Source organism: Hemiscyllium ocellatum, chromosome 48 (genome assembly GCF_020745735.1).
Source record: "Hemiscyllium ocellatum isolate sHemOce1 chromosome 48, sHemOce1.pat.X.cur, whole genome shotgun sequence".
NCBI lineage: Eukaryota > Metazoa > Chordata > Chondrichthyes > Orectolobiformes > Hemiscylliidae > Hemiscyllium > Hemiscyllium ocellatum.
This window is the reverse complement of record NC_083448.1, coordinates 9,511,178-9,532,200: the sequence shown is the minus strand read 5'-3', so window position 1 is coordinate 9,532,200 and position 21,023 is coordinate 9,511,178. Positions and strand designations below refer to the sequence as shown.

At 40.9% G+C, this 21,023-nt stretch overlaps 1 protein-coding gene across 2 annotated transcripts in view; it reads right to left on the bottom strand.

Moving 5' to 3' along the window:
- Positions 1–21,023, bottom strand: part of LOC132836861 (secreted frizzled-related protein 1-like) — a 107,528-nt gene that overhangs the window by 74,090 nt on the left and 12,415 nt on the right. The window contains exon 2 of one of the 2 annotated variants that reach the window (XM_060856406.1): positions 16,461–16,538. In XM_060856406.1, coding sequence (XP_060712389.1) covers positions 16,461–16,538 — 78 coding nt within the window. Of the gene's footprint in view, positions 1–16,460; positions 16,542–21,023 lie in introns of both variants that reach the window. The other variant, XM_060856405.1, reaches the window with a different exon arrangement.

Here is a 21,023-nt window from a genome sequence, read left to right as displayed (position 1 = left end):
CAATATTTTCTCCCCAACTATACAAACCACCTCTGAGTCAACTGGGGTTATTTTTAATCAGGTAATAGTTATTCTGTCAGATTTCCTGCTGATCCAATCATACCCTCCCAAATCCTTTCAATAATTTGCAAATACTAGATGAGAACAGGAGTGAGGAGGTCTGTAAAGCCACAAATGTTGAAGTGCACACCACCATTCACTATTAGAACATAGAACAGCACAAGCACAGGAATGGGCCTTTCAGCCCACAATGTTGTTGGAACACGATGACAAATGAAGCTAATCCCGTCTGCCTGCCCTTGTCCATAGTCATGTGCTGATCTAAAAGCCGCTTAAATTCTTTTATCATATCAATCACTACCCTTGGCAGTGTGTTTCCAACTCCTACCACTCTCTGTAAAAATTTGCTTCTCGTGTCTCCTTTGAACTTTGCCCCCTCACCTTAAATGCAGACCCCTTAGTATTAGACATTTCAACTGTGGGAAAAAGACTCTGACCATCAACCCTATCCATGCCACTCATAATTTTATAGACTTCTATAAAGGTTACCATCAGCCTCTGCCCTCAAGAGAAAACAACCCAAGTTTTTCTTGCCTCTCCTTATAGCTTATACCTTTTAATCCAGGTAGCATCCTTGTAAACTTCTTCTGCAACCTTTCGAAAGCCTCCACATCCTTCCTGTAATATGGTGACCAGAACTGAACGCAATACTCTAAGTGTAGTCTAGCCAAGGTATTATAAACCTGCAACATGACACCTTGACTCTTGTACTCAATTCCCTGGCTAATAAAGGCAAGTAGGCCATTTGCCTTCTTTACCATCCTAGATATTTGCTTGGCCATTTTCAGGGAACTCTGGACTCGAACCCCAAGATCTTTCCATACATCAATGCTGTTCAGAGTCCTGCCATTAATTGTATATTTTTCCTTAACATTTGAACTCTCAAAGAGCAGCACCTTACACTTACCCAGATTAAACTCCATATGCCATTTCTCTGCCCATACCTGCAACTGAGCTCAATCCTGTTGTATCCTTTGACAATCTTCTACACTACCCAAAACTCCACTCATCTTTGTATCATCTGCAAACTTACTAACTCACCCATCTGCATTTTCATATATATCACAAACTGTAGAGGACACAATATAGATCCCTGGGGAACACCACTCATCATGGCCTCCAGTCTGAAAACACTCTTCCACCACTACCTTCTGCTTTCTATAGGCAAGCAAACTCTGAATCTATGCAGCCAAGCCAACATGCATCTTAGTCTTCTGGATGAACCTACCATGAGGGACCTTTTCAATAGCCTTACTAAAATCCATGTAAATACCATCCACCATTCTACCTTCATTGATCACCTGGACAAATTTGATCAATTTGCAAGACATGACCTGTTCTGCACAAAGCTATGCTGACTGTCCCTAAGTAGGCTATGCTTTTCAAAATGTGCGTAAATCCTAAACATAAGAATTTTTTCCCATAGTTTCCCAACCACCAATGTGAGACTCACCGGTCTATAGTTTCCTGTATTATTCCAATTTCCCTTCTTGAACAGAGAAACAACATTAGCTACTTGTTGGGACCTCTCTAGTGGCAAATGAGGATACAAAGATCTTGGTCATGGCCCCAGCAATCTCCTCTCTTGCCTCTCTCAGTAACCTGGGGTAGATACCATCGGGCACTGGGGACTTATCAAACTTAATGCTCTTCAAGAGATCCAACACCACTTCTTTATTGATCTCAAAATGCCTGAGCATATGAGTATGCTCCACTCAAATCTCAGTATCCTCCATGTCCTTCTCCTGGGTGAATACCGATGCAAAATACATTAATGATCTCGTCCACACAGAGTCACAGAGATGTACAGCCTGGAAACAGGCCCTTCAGTCCAACTCATCCACGCCAAACAGATACCCTGAATTGATCTAGTCCCATTTTCCAGCACTTGGCCCATATCCCTCTAAAGCTTTTTATTCATTGCCCATCCAGCTGCTTTTTAAATGTTGTAATTTTACCAGGTTCCACCACCTCCATTGGCAGTTCATTCCATACACACACTATTTGCTTGAAAAAGTTGCCCCTTAGGTCCTTTTTAAATCTTTCTCTTCTCACCTTAAACCTATGCCCTCTAGTTCTGGACTCCCCTACCCCAGGGGAAAAAAACCTTATTTATTTAGTCCTGCTCTGATTTGCCTTTTCAAAATGCAATACCTCACGTTTATCTAAACTAAACTCCATTTTGCCACTCCTCAGCCCATTGGCCATCCTCTGCCTCCAAGCGTAAGTTCCCTCCTTTATCCTTGAGTGGTTCTACCTTCTCCCTAGTTATCATCTTGTTTTTAATGTATCTATAAAATGCCTTGGGATTCTCTTCAACCCTACTTGGCAATGTCCTTTCCTGGTTCTTTCTTGCTCACCTAATTCCCTGCTCGAGGACTTTTCTGTTTTCCCTTTTTTCTTCATGGATCCTGTCTGATTTTAGTTTCCTAAACCTTACATGTACCTTTTTCCTTTTAACTAAATTCAGAACCGTCCTTGTTATCCAAGTGTCCCTTACCTTGCCATCCTTACCCTTTCTCCTTACTGGAACATGCCAATCTTGAACTCTCATCAACAGGTTTTGAGACAATTCGCACATGTCAAATATGGACTTGCATGATAAGAGTTCCTCCCTGGCTCCTGCATAATACTGATTTAATTTACCTTCCCCAATTTTCCGCAAGGTTCTGACTTATCCTTGTTCAAAGCTAAAACTTAAAACTTCAGGAGTTGAGATCGTGGTTTCCAAAATGCTGTCCCACAGAAAGGTAAGTTGCCCGGCCAGGCTCATTAGCCAATACAAGCCAATACAACATCCAGTATGTTGGGCAATCCATGTCCTGTTTCAATAAATCTTTTTGGATGTACCTACCAAATTATGCCCCGTCTAAGCCTTTTGCTTTTAGGGAGTCCCAGTCACTATTGGGGAAGTTATCGCTCTGTTATTGCATTTTCCATAATCTGGCTACATATTTGTCCCTCAGTCTTTCAGTAGCTGTTGGGGGGACAGTGGGGAGGTGGGGGAGGGGTGTGATCATATTATCCTATCTGAGTGATTGCATCCAACTTACTTTTGAGCTCTACCCATATTGCCTCACTGGATAAGCCATCCATTATGTCCTCTTTCAGTGCAGATGCAACTCCTCCACCTCTAACACCTTCCCCTCTTTCTCATCTAAAGCAATGAAACCCTGGAATAATGAAAGGGCAGTCTCAACCAAGTCTGTGTAATGGCCACAACATCATACTCTCTTACCTATAAAACTCCCTGCATTGAAATAAACACATTTCATTCCATTACTACCATTGTGTTTGTTTACCTGTCTCTGCCTGGCCTTTCTTTCTGATTTTCTGGTCCAAACATCTACCTAGCCCTCAATCCCTCCACTTGCTGACCTGTTGTTCTGGTTCCCAGTCCCCTGTCACTCTAGTTTTAACTTTCCTAAATCGCACTAGCGAACCTTCCTCCGAGGATATTGATTCCCCTCCAGTTTAAGTGTGCAACCCATCCCTCTTGTACAAGTCACCCCCATCCCAGAAAAGGTCCCAATGATCCAAGAACCTGAAACCCATCCCTCTGCACCAGCTCCTTAACTACGTATTCATCTGTCCTAACTTTCTGTACCTTGCTTCACTAGCACATGGCACTGGCCAGTAATCCAGTAACCCTTGACATCCTGCTTTTCAGCCTCTTCCCTAACTCCCGGTACTCACTCTGCAGGACCTCATCCCTCTTTCTACCAATGTTGTTGGTACCAATGTGCACCACCACTGGCTGCTCGCCCTCCCCCTTAAGAAGTTCATGCAACCATTCAGAGATGTCCTTAACCCTGGCACCAGGGAGGCAACACACCATCCTGGATCTCAAATGTGACCACAGAAATGCCTGTCAGTGCCGCTAACTAGCAAGTCTCCAATCACTATTACTCACTTGGATCTTATTCAAGTATGCTATACAGCAGAGTCAGTTGTGGTCTCACAAGCCTGAGAGGGTCTTCCCCCAACAGTATTCAAAACAGTATACTTGTTGGAGAGGGGAATAGCCAGAGGAGACTCCTGCACTACGTGCCTGTTATCACATGATAACCACCCATTCGGGACAGGCACCTCATGCAATTCTGTTCCATAATCATTTGTGACTACAAGGAGCTGGTTGATGAGGCATTAAGATGGTTATGAGTGGGTGGGTTGGGTCATGTCACTGAAACTAGTTCAGAGAAGCTCAAGCTGGTCTGTAAAAAGGTCTAAAATCCCATCATTCCATTCCCAATTTGCTCTAGAAGTAATGCTCAGCTTACTTTGATTCGAAAAGAGATTCCTTTGCTACTTGTGACAAGGCAGATTCATTCAAGAATCATTGTTTATGGTCCACGTTCAAATGATTGCATCCTGGTGCTCAATTGCAATCATTTTGCCATATTTTCCAACACTATGATCGCACGCATCAATTCCTGAGTGTCAACAGTTTGGCCCGACAGCATCAATTAAGAGTGTGGCAGTCGCTGTGGTCCTTATCAATGCTTGCACAAAATAAATAAAAGGCTATTTCAAAAAAGTTTCTGCTTTGAGCATGAGATTCTAATCGTGGGTTTACAGGAAATGTCGTATGCCTGTGGTTTGTCTTCTCAACTATTGCCTTGACTTACTTTTTGTGTTTTAAAATTATGATCCATACACGTGATGTTTTAAAACATGGAATATTCATCAGTCAGCATATTCCTCTTTAAGTTGTTTCAAAGTTACCCAGGACTTTCCATATCCAGAGATAATAGCATGGAGAAACTTTATAACCTCTCCTCTTTGTGTCAGAAATGTCAACCAGATTAAAAAGAACAATTTACAAACTTATCGTAAGGTAAGATCTCGATAACCAGCTTGACCAAGTTAAAGGCTTGTTGGTTCAAGTTCCACTCAGATTTTAGCACCATTTCCAGATTGATCTTTTCAGTGCCAGTACCCAGGGAGCTCTGCACTGCTAGAAATGCAAACTTTCGGGAGAAAGATTAAATCCACACTCACGTGAAGGAAAAGATTCAACTGCATCATCTCAAACAAGAACAGAGGAATTGTTCCCAATTAACTGGTTCAGTATAACTTTTAACGAGCACCTCTGAATTGGACTGCCTAGCCTTTATTATATGACTGTGGAAGTTTGTTGAGTACATAGTCACTTTCTCAATTTTTACATTGGAAGAATTATTACATTTAAAAAATATATAATTGGTTATTAGGCACTTTGTGACATTGTGAGGTCATGTTGTATAAATACATGTCATTTTGTTTTCAGTATCAAAACAACATCTAACACACATGGTAAAATTTTGTCTGTGACGGACAGGCACCAAGCAGTCAGTCTTGAGTGTATTCTGGCTTATAACCAAAATTGGAGGAGTTAAAGAAGTGGTGTCAGTCATGGAGAAGCCAGTATAAACATATCAGGTTCCACCTCGATGCAATTTTAAAGCTGGAAAAACAAATACTCTTTACTTACTCTCCCCACCCCCCAAACCACCAAAGTAAAGCAGGAACAATCCTTGGGTTATTGCAGCTGAAACAAATACATTCAGATGTCAAGACATCAGCTGAATAAGTACATGGAACCAGTTGCATATTTCTCAAGCAGTCAGTCATAAAAAAGCAATGGCAAGTGTTTGCTAAATCAATTCCCAGAGCTTGAGTAAACTCAAGAAGGGAAAGATGATTGATAGCTCAATGCATGCAATTCATCCATGGACGAGGTTGTGCATATTTTTCCATTACCAAAGCTGGTCTAATATCTGGGAGGGGAAGAAAATACTTCTGTTGGTCACATTTTATTTGGTGAATTATCTTGTCAGAACTACACTTTTTAAGAAGCCTTTGGACTGCAACAGCTTTCTAAAGAAGAACTTTCATTTTCAATTACTGAGATAAACCTAACCAAAAGTATAGAAAGCTTTTGATCGCTATAATATTTCTGTTGTCCTTGGAAAGTAAACAAGTGAACGTTCTACCCTTTCCCTCTTACTGACTTCCCCCATCAGCAATGAATTAGACAAGGAAGGTGATGAAGTACCAGACCTGTTCCTAACTCTGAAAACATGAGAAAGGAGTTGACCAGCTTGCCCATTTAAGTGTGCCTCCTTGTACCCAGTCAGCGAACGGTGCTGGGAGGCTACCAATGTGCCTTCAGCAGAATACAGTGCAAAAGGATATAAGATTGCACAAACATTAAAACTGAAGAACTTGAAATTTTGATTAAAATTCCAGAAATATTTTTCCAGGAAATGAATGGAGGATTTATGAATGATGCTTGTTGTTCTGCATGGAGTATACTTGAACACACTCTCAACCGGCATAGTTAAGGCTTTGCAGTGTGGTTAGTGGCTGATGCTTTCCTTCTGGACTGTGCTTTCAGTATGTTAAACTTGAAATGCACCTCTGAGATTGGGTTTACTACCCCTGTGTCACAACTGAAACTTGATTGCAGCATCTCCTCAAGATGCCATACCTGGAAAGATGAATCCCAAGCTGGCATCTGTGATGTGTGTCTCTTAAATTTATGCCTCTTTTTTCACTTGGCTGTGTACTGTAGTTGCTCTTAGCCATTTCACATTAGTTCCTTCTCAAAATAAGATGGCCGCAGCAATCTCTCTCTTGGGGTTCAGCGTCCCTTAAAATGATCAGAAATCACAGAAGGCAATAAATTCAAGATGTGGAATTGCATTGTGTTAAATCTGACTGAGGCAGCAGGTTTCGCCTCCTGGTATGTTTGACTGAAAGAGAGAGGTAGACAAGTAATAAACTAGCTGACAGGAACACTCATCACAAATGAGACTGTGGCAGAAACAAAAGTGGTTTTATTATGTGCTTGCCCAGTTTAACTGAGTGCTCTTTTCAAACGACATACAGATAGCACTTTCAATCTTGCTGAACTGTTTCACTTTTGTGTCTGGAAAAATTGTTGAATGATCAAGTTGCCTGCCTTATCAGTCTACTGCTCAAAGACTAAATTGCAATCTGAATTCTTGGTGAAAGGAAATACTTAATTCTTTTTTGAAACCTACAGAATAAATGAATGGTAAAAAGGTTTTATTAGCCTCTATTGGCAGGTCTTTGTCCAGATCTTGTGGATACAACTATTCACTCATTGTGATTGAAAGGATCTTTAAAAATTGACATCTTTTGTCCAGTTATTTCAATTTAGTTTGTTATCTTCTGGCCTTCCTCTGCCCCTGTTAACCTCATCACCAGTTTTCTTCTTCATTCCACTGCTCAATGTTTGTTCAGCCACAACACTCCTTGTCTCTGAAACACTTCACACTCTGTGCCTATTCACAGTTCTTGTCTCCGACCATGTCACGAGTTGGAAATTTTGCTTGTGTGAACTGTGGTTGAGCAAAGGCTATTCTCGGTAGAAGGCAAGAAAGAATGAATTTGCACTTACCTAGCATTACCAATGCTTTCAGACATCCCAGAATGATTCACAATCAACCTAGCGTCACTGCTGTGATGGAGACCTAAGCCAACCAATTTGCACACAGTAAACTCCCAAATAACTGCAAAGAGATAATGACCACCAGAAAATCTACTTTTTTGTATTTGTTGGTTGTGTGACAAATACTGGTCAAGGCACAGGGAAAGCTCACCTGAAACAGTCCCACTTGAGAAAACAGACAGTGCCCCACTTTCACACCTAACTGGAAAATGAAAGGGAAAATAACATTCATGGGCTACAGTGAAGAGCTTGATGCCTTTGCTTTGGGCATGAATCAGGTCCTGGTCACTAAGCAGATGGGTGCTTGTACACTGCACCTGTCCAGTCCTAACCTGTTGACCTAAACCTACCTGGTGTGTGGCTCATTCTTTTCATTGTCTTGGGTGTACATATTATTCAGATGGGCCTGAGCACAGCTTTCCACTCAACATTTCTCTCTTGATTCCAATACCTATTTTCTGAGAACATTCTCTCCCTGAGTGTATCAATGACTTTGCATAAAAATCACAAACCCTTAGTGTCCGCACCCTCAGAGCTCATCACTGTTAGTTGAATACTATGTGGAACTGCTTTAAGAATGACACTTTACTCAAATTATACACATTATTAACAGGACATACTCACTTGTCAAGAAAAAAGGAACAAAGATAGAAGAATACATTTGAAGTACAGATCAGACAAAATCAAACTGACTGATAAAAGAGGTTTGAAGGGCTGAATGTCTCTCACTCTTGTACCCAACTCCTCCAGGCAAAATACAATCAAACTCTTGTAATTTCCACTCTCACTCATAAAGTGATTGGTTTTTGGTAGGGTGAGCCTAATGCTGGGATATGGTGCCAATCCTCATGTCTGAACCCAAATTGGGGATGTTGGGAATCCAGACTGAGCCAGAGCCATTTCTTTCTTCATGGTCCACACCCACAAACAGTCCTTTGCTGAGCAACGGTCAGGAAGCAATAATGCGAATGCTGGGAATTTGGAATATGAATAGAACATGCTGCTATTGCTCAGAAAGTCAGTCAGGATCTACCATAGAGTCATGGAGATGTACAGCAATTCGTCCATGCCAACCAGATATTCCAAAGTAATCTAGTCCCATTTGCCAGCAGTTGGCCACATCCCTCTAAACACTTCCTATTCATTTATCTATCCAGCCAGATGCCTTTTAAATGTTGAAATTGTAACAGACTCCACCACTTCCTCTGGCAGCTCATTCCATACACACACCACCCTCTTCACACAGTTGTCCCTTAGGTCCCTTTTAAACCTTTCTCCTGACACCTTGAACCTATGCCGTCTACTTTTGGACTCATCCACCCAAGGAAAAAGACCTTGACTATTCACTCTAGCCATGCCCCTCATGATTTTAATAAACCTCTAAATGGTTACCCCTCAGCTTTCGATACTCCAAGAGTAATAGCCCCAGCCTATTCAGCCTCTCTCTGTAGCTCATACCCTCCAACAACAGGTCCAATCTGATCTCCTGGGTATTTCCAGTATTTTCTGTTTCACAGTCAAGAACACAGCCTGAACTGACCCTCTTCGCCAAGAGGTCATTGCAAAACAGTGGGACTTTGCATCACTGCTATGAGAGATCAAACAACTGATATCGGGGCACTCAAATTCATGGACGTCAACACTGTTTCACATTGCAATCTGAAGTTTTAATAAGTTGGGACTAAAAGTAATCTAAGATCTGGACAATTTTTGTGCTTTGAGAGAGGAAAAGGTGTTGAAAAAGTCAACACAAACATTTCTAAAAATTCCAGATTCCTTTCTCTTTCAGTTGATTTGTGGAACATTTGAGAGGCAGTTTTCTGGTATGATCTTTGTAGTGGAAAGATGCACGGCAGATGCCGTTAAATTTGGATAAATGTATGGTTATCCACTTTGGTGGCAAGAACAGGAAGGCAGATTACTACCTAACTGGAATCAATTTAGGTAAAGGGGCAGTACAAAGAGATCTGGGTATTCTTGTACACCACTCAATGAAGGTAAGCATGCAAGTACAACAGGTAGTGAAGAAGGCTAATAGCATGCTGGCCTTCATAACAAGTGGGATTGAGTATAGAAACAAAGAGGTTTTTCTGCAGCTGTTCAGGGCCCTGGTGAGACCACACCTGGAGTACTGTGTACAGTTCTGGTCTCCAAATTTGAGGAAAAACATCTGGCTATTGAGGGAGTGCAGCGTAGGTTCACGAGGTCAATTCCTGGAATGGCTGGACTACCTTACGCTGAAAGACTGGAGCGACCGGGCTTGTATACCCTTGAGTTTAGAAGACTGAGAGGGGATCTGATTGAGACATATAAGATTATTAAAGGATTGGTCACTCTGGAGGCAGGAAACATGTTTCCGCTGATGGGTGAGTGCCGAACCAGAGGACACAGCTTAGGACAGAGATGAGGAGAAACCTCTTCACCCAGAGAGCGGTGGCTGTGTGGAATGCTCTGCCCCTGGAGGGCAGTGGAGGCCCAGTCTCTAGATTCATTTAAGAAAGAGTTGGATAGAACTCTCAAGGATTGTGGAATCAAGGGTTATGGAGATAAGGCAGGAACAGGATACTGATTAAGGATGATCAGCCATGATCATATTGAATGGTGGTGCAGGCTCGAAGGGCAAAATGGCCTACTCCTGCACCTATTATCTATTGTCTATCATGACGTATGCAGAACTTTAAATGAAAGTGTCTCAAGAGGAAATATTAGAGCTGTAGCCCTCTATATTAGACTGGAATAACCTTTATAATGTAAATGAAGATTTGAAATGACTTTACCATGCCGACATCAGAACTATTGCAATTGGAGAGCAGATCAAGACAGCCAATTAGTTCAACATGATGAGGGTAGGAACAAACCAAGCCTTACATTCAGGACAAACCACACCTTGGTGCAGAATGCACCACCAATGATCAATCACGCCAAAACCAATCATGGCTATTGATGATGCCTTTGGCACTGTACCCCAGGGAGATTGAGATAAGGAGGTTCAATATTGATTTCCCATTTTACGCTGAGCTTGATAAATATGTTCAAGGCCAGTAGACACTGCCTGTATTTGTTCAAGGAGGCAACTCACCACCATCTTCACAAGGGATGAGCAACAAATGTTGGCCCAGCCAATGACATTCACGCCCCATGAGTGTGTAAAAATAATTCCAGTGGTGGGAGTAGGAAAGAATTGATTTCAACCGAATAAGCTGGTGCCACAACTTGTACCGAAGCCAGATTGGCCATTGTTTGCAGACAGCTGCCAGTTCGTCCCTGTTTAGACAAAGATAAGACAGAAGGTCTTGAAAGGAAGAGTGTTACTTGTTCTCAGCTAAACATACATTGGCGCTGTTACAAGATCCAAGAGTGATTTATGAACTACTCTAAACTGTGTCTGAGATAAATAAAACATTGTGGGTTTTAAACTGAATTTTTCTTTTTTTTTCAAATCCAGCATGAGTAAAAGAACAGAAGAAAAATGTTTAATATTGTTCAGTGTGAACAGTTTTCCATGGTTACAAACTGTATGCAGCACAATTGGTCCAGATTAATTTGTCAAAATTGCAGTCACTTGCTTGGGTTGGATTTAATTACTTTGACTATGAAGAAACTGCTGCCACACTTTTGATTTATCCAAATCCCCACATCCCTCAATAAGAACTGAAAGTGCAGCAATGGAGAGCTGGCTTTTTTTGAGGGTTGCAGTAGTTCCTCTTTCTCTGGTCTTTCTTCCTTGCATGTTCAATTCATGGACGATGGTCAACTTGATTTGACTTGAGTCCCAGACCAGATATATCCTGCTCTCAACCCCTGTTGACCAGAGCTGGACCGCCATAAAGATGCCAGGGACCTGACATACTGCTCTTTGCTGCAGTGTGGGTTGTTCACCGGGTCTGGACATTTGAAATGTTTAACATGTTGGGGATGGTGGGCTTATGAGGTTCTATTTAACTGTAGCAGCTCAATGCTGGCTGAGATCAGAAACAGGCATTCTGAAACAAGGAGCATTCAAGTCTGGATCACTTTCCTATATAGTAGTTATAGGTATGAAATCGGATCTGTCTGTCTCGTGTGACCATGAAGGTTCATGCTCATTCTCTGTCACTCGTGTTGCCCAGCACAGTCATTATTGTTCTCCCTATAAATGTAAAGGCAGGAAACTGATCTTAGGCTTATTGCATATTTTAATTATAGCTCAACATCTATCTCAGATTCATTTGCAAAATTGGACTAGATTGACTCCTACATTACTTCAGGCACACTGTATCCAGACCAGTGGTCATTAAAACATCTGTTAGAGGGTGTCACCCACAAGTTTAAGTCTTAAATCTTACCCCTCCATAACTGGAAAGCCAATCTCCATAAAATGACCCTATCTAGGGTGCACTGAAACATTTGGCACATGTCTGCTTTTAAACATACAATGCAAAGCTCTGAAACAAATGTCATCAAGCAATGCGCATTCTCTCATTCAGATTGTTGTAAATTTAATTTCAACTTGCACTACATTCACTGGAATCTATTAATCTATTCCGCCATGTGCACTCACTTCAATGAATGCATCCCTCAATCATTAAACACTGGTTCTGTGTGAATCCTTCTCTCATTTCTCCGTATCATTGTTGAGAGATTTCAGTCACTCAAATCACTTAAACCTTTCCTTATTTCTTTACCATCCATTTTGTTGATCTTCAGTCATTCATCTTAACTGCTTTTCGAGGGACCAGCATCCAATTCCTTTACTTCCTTTTTTCTGGAAGACTTTGTTGAACCTTGCACATGAGAAAGTGTGAAATAAAAGTTTGTTGTCACCAGCTTGGCTCATGTGTATATCCACTTGAGCAAGGTACTGGAGTGCGGTCAATTCCTGCACCTCTTCAAAAGGAGATGGGGAGCGAACTGATATTGATCAATAAAGAAATCAGCAGCTAAGATAGAATTCATTTTCAACGTCATAAATCTTTAGCCAAATTGCAGAATATTGTCAGTCTTTCAGCGTAAAATAGAATTTGGTGACAGATGAGTTCTTTCAGGGAAAACTCATGGTGATAGAATTGTGGAGGCAGCCAATATCTGAAAACTGTGTGCAGAGTTCACAGGCAAAACCTGCAAAACCTATTTGCTGTCAGTGAATAAAGAAACGCAGGGCCAAAATAAATGCAATCTGTCTGATGCAATCGGCTACCAAACTGTTAAAATCACACTTTAATAAACCTCGGTCTCTGAGGCTCTGCCAAACAGAAATGGTTTATTGTTAGACAGATGTGATTCCTGCAGCACCATTTTAATTGAAGTGACACTTCTGATTTCTGCAAACAAACATTTAGCTCTGTTAAATACCACTTTAAATATCAAAAATAGATTTCAGGAAGCTCTTGGCAGTGCATTAGTTTTGTTTAAAAATATTGGTCATTTACGTGAGCAAATAAAGAAAGAAAGCTATGATTCAGACTAGTACTACCTTTTGTAACATTGGTCTGAGTGTCAGAGGTGATGAACATCAGAATAGGAGGAAGCAAGCCAGCTCCTTGAGGCTCTTCTACTATCTTTCTAGGCCATGGGCAATGTGCAAACTCACTCCACAGACTCAACTTTCCCCTACCTCATTTAGTACCCTTTGGTTAACAAAATCTTCATGTTATGAGTCGGAAAATCTGTCAAGATATTAGCAAAGCAGAGAGATTTAACAAACTGCACAGATTATCTTCTGCATCAGCCTAATCAGATAACACTGGTACCAACAGAGATTTGGATGTTTCAGTCCATTTTCTTCAGCTGAAATGTGATCATTTTCTTTCTAATCACAAACTATGCAATTTTGTTGAGTTCAAGCTAGCATGAATATTTGACAGTTTTCTTATTAGTTCTAACAACACTTTTTCTGTTTCATAATTACTTACTTTTCCTAACAGGACTCATTCTGTAGCATGAAAGGTGAAATCTACCCAATCAAATTGCAGCAAAGTAAGCCTCTGAACTGCAGATAAGAAAATGAAATGTCAGTGGAATATAATTTCCATCAGCCACAAGGACCACAATTAGCTTGACTGCATATGAACATACCTGCTCATCAGTCATGCTTCTTTCACTCTCCAATACCATTTCCCCCTCCACACTCCACAATGACACCCACATACACATATGCTCAGAAAAGGTGCATGGGAACACCATCTTCTCTAAATTACGCATGTGCTCACTTCAAATAATACTGCTGTTTCTTCATCATCGCTGGGTCAAAGTTCTTGCCTCACAGTATTGTGGGCATGTAGCTAGGATCCCAGCTGATAGCAATAATGGATAAGTGAGATCCCAGATCAAAAGCTGCTTGATGGATAATATGTTTTTGTTTTTTTTTGTTTACTATTGAAGTCAGTCGCTGAGGACATTCACAAGAGACATTTAACAAAAAAGGAAAGCAGTTCATTACATAAAACAAAATTACAAACTTCATGAGACTCAATAATATAAATTGGACTGATCTCATTCTAAATGTCAGAATGAAATATTCATGCCTTTTATCCCTGCAATTTCCTTAAAGATGCTCAAATCTCAGTAATGAATTGCTAAAACTTTTTATTCAATTCATATGCTGTCATAAGTTTCCTTTCAGCAAATACTCCATGTTCACTTAATCTTATTTTCTTCAGTTAATGCTTGTCCTCAAGACTCTCCAAAACCAATCTGCAAACTCACTATTATGTATAATGGATTCCTCAGCTCATGTCTTCCACAGATTTGACCTCTTGGAAACTGATAAAACAACACCTGTGCTGTAATAACTGGCCCCTTTTCACATTTGTTTCTGACCCCCTTCCGTCTCTCATAAAACCTAATTCAGCAAACATTGTAGTAATTGTCACCCCTGGTGACTTGCTGGTCATTTAGCTAAAGTCATTTAACATATTGTAAACATTGTTTTCAAATGGCCTTCTGAGTTTTTATAAAATAACAAGTCAGACCACAGAAAACTAAAATTCGTTGTCCCTCCGCTTTAGTATTCACTTTCCCAAATAACAATAATGTGTTTTGAGCCATCATTATGACCTAGAAAGCAGCCATTCAAAAAAAAAATCTCATATTCTGAAGGGCAACATTTCCCACCAATACTCGCATTCATTTTTTTTGGTACATGAACCTTGGAAGTCGATGTGTGGCATTGAAACCTCAAGTCAATGCATTGGAACAGCTGCATGACCATGCAGCTTAAGGGTCACATTGTTTCCCGCATCCTAAGAATTGATAAATAAATAACTAAACCAACATGCCTTGTTGCATCCCTTCACATTCAACATGTGCTAAGGGTCAAAGATGCTTGCGTTCTGATTTCCCCAATCCCTCTTGGTCCATTGCTGCCCTCCCCATTCTCACAACTTTTCACTCAGTCACGGGCGCTGGTTCTATCACGATACATTACTCGAGGACTAGTGAACCAGAGCAAGTTCCTGAAGGACATTGTTGTGGTTGTCCAGGGATTTCTACAGACAGCAGAAGCTGTGAGAGTGTGATGGACATCTGCAGCAAAAACTACAAATATCAGACACAGGAAGGGATGACAAAAGAGAAAAGATTAACAGTACAACAGACAGGAGGAACATTAGATCACCGTCGGGAATTTATAAAGCTATTGAAGCAATGATAAATCTTTCAAAATGGATAAGAATTGCCAATAACTTCTTTCATGATCCTCAACCATCCCTCATCTAGAAGGCAACGGAAATGGAACTTGCCTTAAGTTTGCAAGCCCCAAGCCAACCTTTCAGTGCTCCTAATTCCCATTACTGCTTCAGGAATCAAGGACATTCTCTCAGTAGTTGTCCAGGTGTCCGTTTGTCTCTGTTGGAAGCATAATTGTGTCTGAATCATCTCTTGTGAGTTTAAACACAACATCAGAAATTGAGTCTGATGGTGTATTGCAATCTCAGAGGCATTAACTGAGGCCCTGCTCTCTGTTTGGATCATTGGTAGTAATCCTGTGTCATGATGTGAAGAAATACATGAGATCTCCTGGAGCCTTGCTCATTTACCTTTCTTTTGTTCATTTATATTCCTTTTCATTCATTGCTGCCTGTTGTCCTTGACAGTTTAAAATAGCTGCTGGATTTATCTTTGTAACAACAGGGATTGAATTTCAAACCAGGAGAAAGTGAGGACTGCAGATGCTGGAGATCAGAGTCGAGAGTGTTGTCCTGGAAAAGCACAGCAGGTCAGGGAGCATCCGAGGAGCAGGAGAATCAATGTTTCGGGCATAAGCCCTTCACTCTTAAATGTCAAACTAGTCAAACTAGTCATGAAGCGCTTTGAAATGCTCCCGCAATTTGTGCCCAGAAGAAGTCCCACGCCATGTTTCCCTCAAATACCTGCTATAATGCTCGCTGAGAGCTCGCATTCAAAAAAAATTCTTAGAAATGGAAAGATTCAAAACACCTACTCACATTCCAATCTTGGATGTCTCCAGATTGCTGGCAACATGGCAAGATCTATTAACACCATGCTGCTGCATGTAAGGAGAGCTGCACCAAGACACTAATAGGTAAAATCCTGGTCTGGATCTTCTATGAAATGATCTTTGCAAGGAAGGACAGTTGAGTCAATAGTGGAGGCTGCACCCAAGCAGATAAAGTAGGGGATGTTCATTCACCTCAGTGCTCCAGGCAAAAAGCACAGCCACTGTCCCTAAATATGCGCTTATTCACTGGAGACTTAAAAAGGATAAACACCCTTTTACCTGCCAGAAATATATCTTCATTGATTCCTGCAGACCAAAACTGTAAAAAAAAATTCTGAAATTCACTCCTCAAAGTGGTAAAGGCAAGATGGAACTCATTTGGAAAGTTTTTCAAAATTGTTGACACCGGACAAATTCTGACACTAACTTGGTGAAATAAAAATGCATCTGAGAAAAGGTTACTCTCAGATTTGTTTGAGTCCAATAAAGGTGGATGCAACTTACCAAATTCACTTGCACAGAGGTGATCCAGAATAATGTCTGTATTCATCTGATTGTCACACGGTGGACACACTTCTGATGCTGCTGGAAAGAAGCAAACCAATGTTTTTGTCAGTAAGAACAGATTGGGTGAGAAACAACAGGAACTCTTTAGTACACAGAGGCATTCATACAATAAAATCATCTGCATTTATATATCTCATTTTAAAACATCCGTTTTCCAATGTGATTCGAAGCAGTATTTTTGGATAAAGGTAACAAACAATGAAAAAAAGCATGTTCAAAAAGAAATGGTTCTACTTCACAGGGAGTCAGTTCTGAAGCAGTACAACGTCCAGGAGATTTTCAATACAAACTGAAAGACAACATTTGTCACTATTAAGCAGAGCTGAAGTTGTCCTATTGCTTGGAATTTTTTTTTACCTCATTCCAATTTCCTCAAGGACCCCACTCCCTGGAATTCTGAATGTAAGCACCTCACTAAATTTCTGGCTGTCCTTGGCAGCCAAGATGTCATGTTTGAACACAAGGACTGCTCAGATCAGGGCGTTCTCTGCTCACCTGACTTGAACTTCTCAACAAGGATCACTGCCTAAACTTTGGGGAGGCATTAGTGTCCTGGTAATGTCGTTTGAGTAATAATTAATGAGCCTCAGGCTCATGTTCTGGAGAATGGGTTTGAATCCCACCGAGGCACATGGTAAACTTTGGACTTAACTAAAAACAATCAAGGGTAAAAAGCTCATCTAATAATATCCATGAAATCTCTGTTGCTTGTTGTAAAAAATCATTGCATTCACTGATCCCCTGTCAGAGGATGAAATCTAGCTTCCCTACCTCGTCTGGCCCACGTGATGCCAGATGCACAGCAATGTAGTTGATTGTTAAGTGCCCTCTCGGAATGAAAAATGGGCATCAATCTTGGCACATCCAGCCATTTCAGATTCCACGAACAAATTAAAACAAAACAGTCCAAAGGCAATTATGGTGACTTTCCCCGCTTCACTTATGAAGGAGAATAGTGAGCACATGTAGATGATGGGAGTGAGGATTCTCCTGGTATTTATGTTTCAGGACAGTATAGTGATGCATTCATCCTGGAGTACAATGGAAAGGCTTGCACTTAGTGAGCATTGTTCATGACCCTGGGACATCTCAAAGTACTTGGCAGCCAGTGAGATATAATTGAATTGTAATGTTGGAGCCACACAATGATTTTTGGGTTTTTGCATTTGTTGGAAATTCAATCTAGACAGTTTTAAGTCTTTATAATACTGTTTAAATCTGAGCCTTCCAGTTCATAAACATAGCTGGATTGCTAACCCACCACCTGAGAGTGTATTAACCACCCATCCCTTGTCCTAACCAAGGAAAACCTGGAATTTTAGTCTGGAACCATTTTCCTGGCTCACTTTCATTGTTTTTGCTTATTAACCCCTCTGTCTGCTTGGTCATATTAAAATGATCCTTTGAAAATTATCATGAAGAATTTTCCTCATCATACATAGGAGAAGGGCAAAGAAAAACAATCTAATTCTGGGGAAAATTGAAAACATTGAAAAAAGAAAACCAAAGAGAAAATGTTTTTCATCAGTTGATAGAAATAACAAAATCGCCTAAGGGTAGCGTTGGTGGGGATGTGGGGAATTAAAAAAATGTTGAAGTAAGTTTTGCTTTCTTCAGTGTGAAATTGTCCATGACAAGTAAAATAAACAGCAGCATGCAGTGAGAGGCTGGGTCTGCTGAATCAGCATGTGACATAAATAACTCTGAGCAGTGTCTGTCAGAAGAACTGCAATCCTGCACTTCAGCACAATCCATCTTTCACTACACACCAGTTGATGGAGCCATTACAGAGCCTTGTATGAACCACCTGTGTATACACTTGTCGTACCTGTCAAACAGAGTGGTTCCACTGAGTCTGATCCATGTCTGCATGCTGGGCTCTCAGCTTCACCCAGTTTGCCTGTCTGCTATTTGTAAGGTAATACGGTTCAGTGGGTTAGAATTCTGAGTCAGAAGACTGATTGGATTCAAGTTGCAAAACATACAGAAAGCTGACACTCCAGACTGACACTGCTTGGCAGTAGTGCAGGAGAATTCCAGTGTTGGAGAAATGATTTTGCAGTAATGTTAAACCAAGGCTCCATCTTTCTTTTGAAGCACAGCAGGTGAACTTTCCTGATGTCAAAGAATCATGGAATCTTACAATTAATGGTGGCCACAAATGGTGGCCATTATGTTTGCACAGGCTCCTGAAAGAGGCACCCAGCCAGTCCCACTCCCCAGCCCTATCTCCATTGCCCTCTAACTTCATCAATTTCAAATGGACATCCAGCTCCCTTTTTAAATCTCCTATGGAATCTGCTTCCATCACTCTCCCAGGCAATGCATTCCAATCCTCGGCAAAAATGTAATCGCCAAACAACATCCTACTAAAACGTTATCTGATCACGATCACATTGTTAATAGTGGAACCTGATTGATGCATGTTAGCTGCTGTGATTGCAACCTGGCATTCATTTCAAAATGGCTTAATTTCTGAAAAGCACTTCAGGTGAATTGCTTTGAGCATTCTGATTGTGATGGCAAGTGTGACTTAAATGCACATCTTTCTTTCTTCAGTGCACACCATAATGTTGGCTGAAAACCTGTGAGAGGTGTGCCACTCATTGACCAAAGCTCAGGTGACAAATGGGGCAAATCCTGGCAAAGACATTTATCCGCTATCAGGTTTGTGCTGGTCTTGAGGAAATTCCCTGTGGTTTTGTTTCTGTGGATGTTGTGCTCAAAGCAATTGACACAAAGGGGAAAGATGAACTTCTCTTTTGTGAGCAGTCAGTCCAGTTGCCAGCCCTCTCTCCAAACATTGTGCTTCAAATAATCTTGCACACATTCCATTTTGCTAGGTCTCAGATAAGGATTCCCACAAAGACCTGACAGATAGTGGCATGAGGTTTCACCCCTTTAGCATTAATCCAGCTCCTCATCTACTATCATGAGTTCTGTCATTAACTAGTAATATACTCAACTGCTTGAATAATAAGCCACAGCCCATTTTCAATGGAGGTGCAGGATTTCTGTTGCTTTGCCAGCTGGAGATTGCTGGGTTAACATGAATGTTTATCAGGAAGGCTTGTGTAAGACTTGTGGAAGACAGGCTTAATCTAGACTTTACTCTGTCTCTCAGAAATGCCTAAACCTTTCCAGAAAGAGCAGTTTCTATCATGTGCTATTATTGACTGCTTCCATTGGTTAGGATGGTTTGCACCTGGGAAATACAAACCTCTGTTTTGCATGGCAAAATCACTGTAGAATTTCAGAAGCGCACTTGAAGATTTTTTGCCGACAGTCCATGCCATACGAAGGGCAAGCTACACTGTCAGCTGTGTCCTGTTACAGGCAAATACATGAAACCAAGGACCTGTTTGCATTCTCAAGAGGGTTTTGTTATCTCATTGTGTTATTTTTTAAAAAGGGGGAGAGTTGTGCCTGGTATCATTGCAAGATTCAATTTCTTGAATAATACCAAAAATGTAAGATGTGGTCAGTTATTCATTGCTGTTTGTGGCAGCTTGCCATGCATAATGTAACATTTGTCCAGGATATCTGAAGCCAGGATGATATGTCTTGGTCATCGCCCTAGCAAATTCAACCAGTTCCTGTGGTGGAGGGGTTTTTGAGTTAGATCACTGAGGGATGAAAGGCGGAAGTACTTTGTCATACAAACTATGGGAAGTCTAAAATGCCATATCTCTGAAAAGATTTTAGATAAAACTTGTCAAGTTAGAAGCAATTTTTTTTTGTTTGATAAGGCCACTAGCAGTATGCCACATGTGATATCTTACTCTGCATATTGCTGCCACATTTGTTACTTAAGTGTGGTTTATTATCAAAGCCATTCGCCTGCCGACAGACTCTATAGGCTATACTGATGACATGGAATGTACGATGAGGGTACATGTTAGTTTCTTTTACCTGCCTCTCTCTTGGGTCATAAATCTGCACCCATAAAAACCACAAGCCCTGCAGTGCAGTCTGGCTTTATAAAATGATGGGTGCACCATCTGCAGGCCAGTGTACAGGAATGGGAGGAGGGGCAGTAAAATACAGGCTACAAAGTAGCTGATGATAAGCAAATATTGGCTGTGTTTGTATGTATATTGAAAGCAGCTTTACATTCTCTGAACCATTATTCATGTACTTCAATTATTCTTAACAATTTACAAGGTAACCTGAAACCCTGCAGTGCATTCAAGATGTGCTGCTCACATTTGCGAACATCATTGCAGTTTGTAAAGATGGATGCTGCAATTGTAGATTGCAACCTCTAAGTTATCTACGTTACAACAGTGACCACAGTCACTTCATTAGCTCAATCATGCTTTGCGTTGTCATGAGATTATGAAAGATGTTGAACATATGCAACACTTTGAAGAAGTTTGAAGGTTAATTTGAGATACAACACAAACATCTTTTAGAAACCATGAACTATTGTCAAGCTTTCAACCAACTAAGGCGTTCAAATATCATTAATATCCACAAACGTGTAGCTTTTGAATCCTG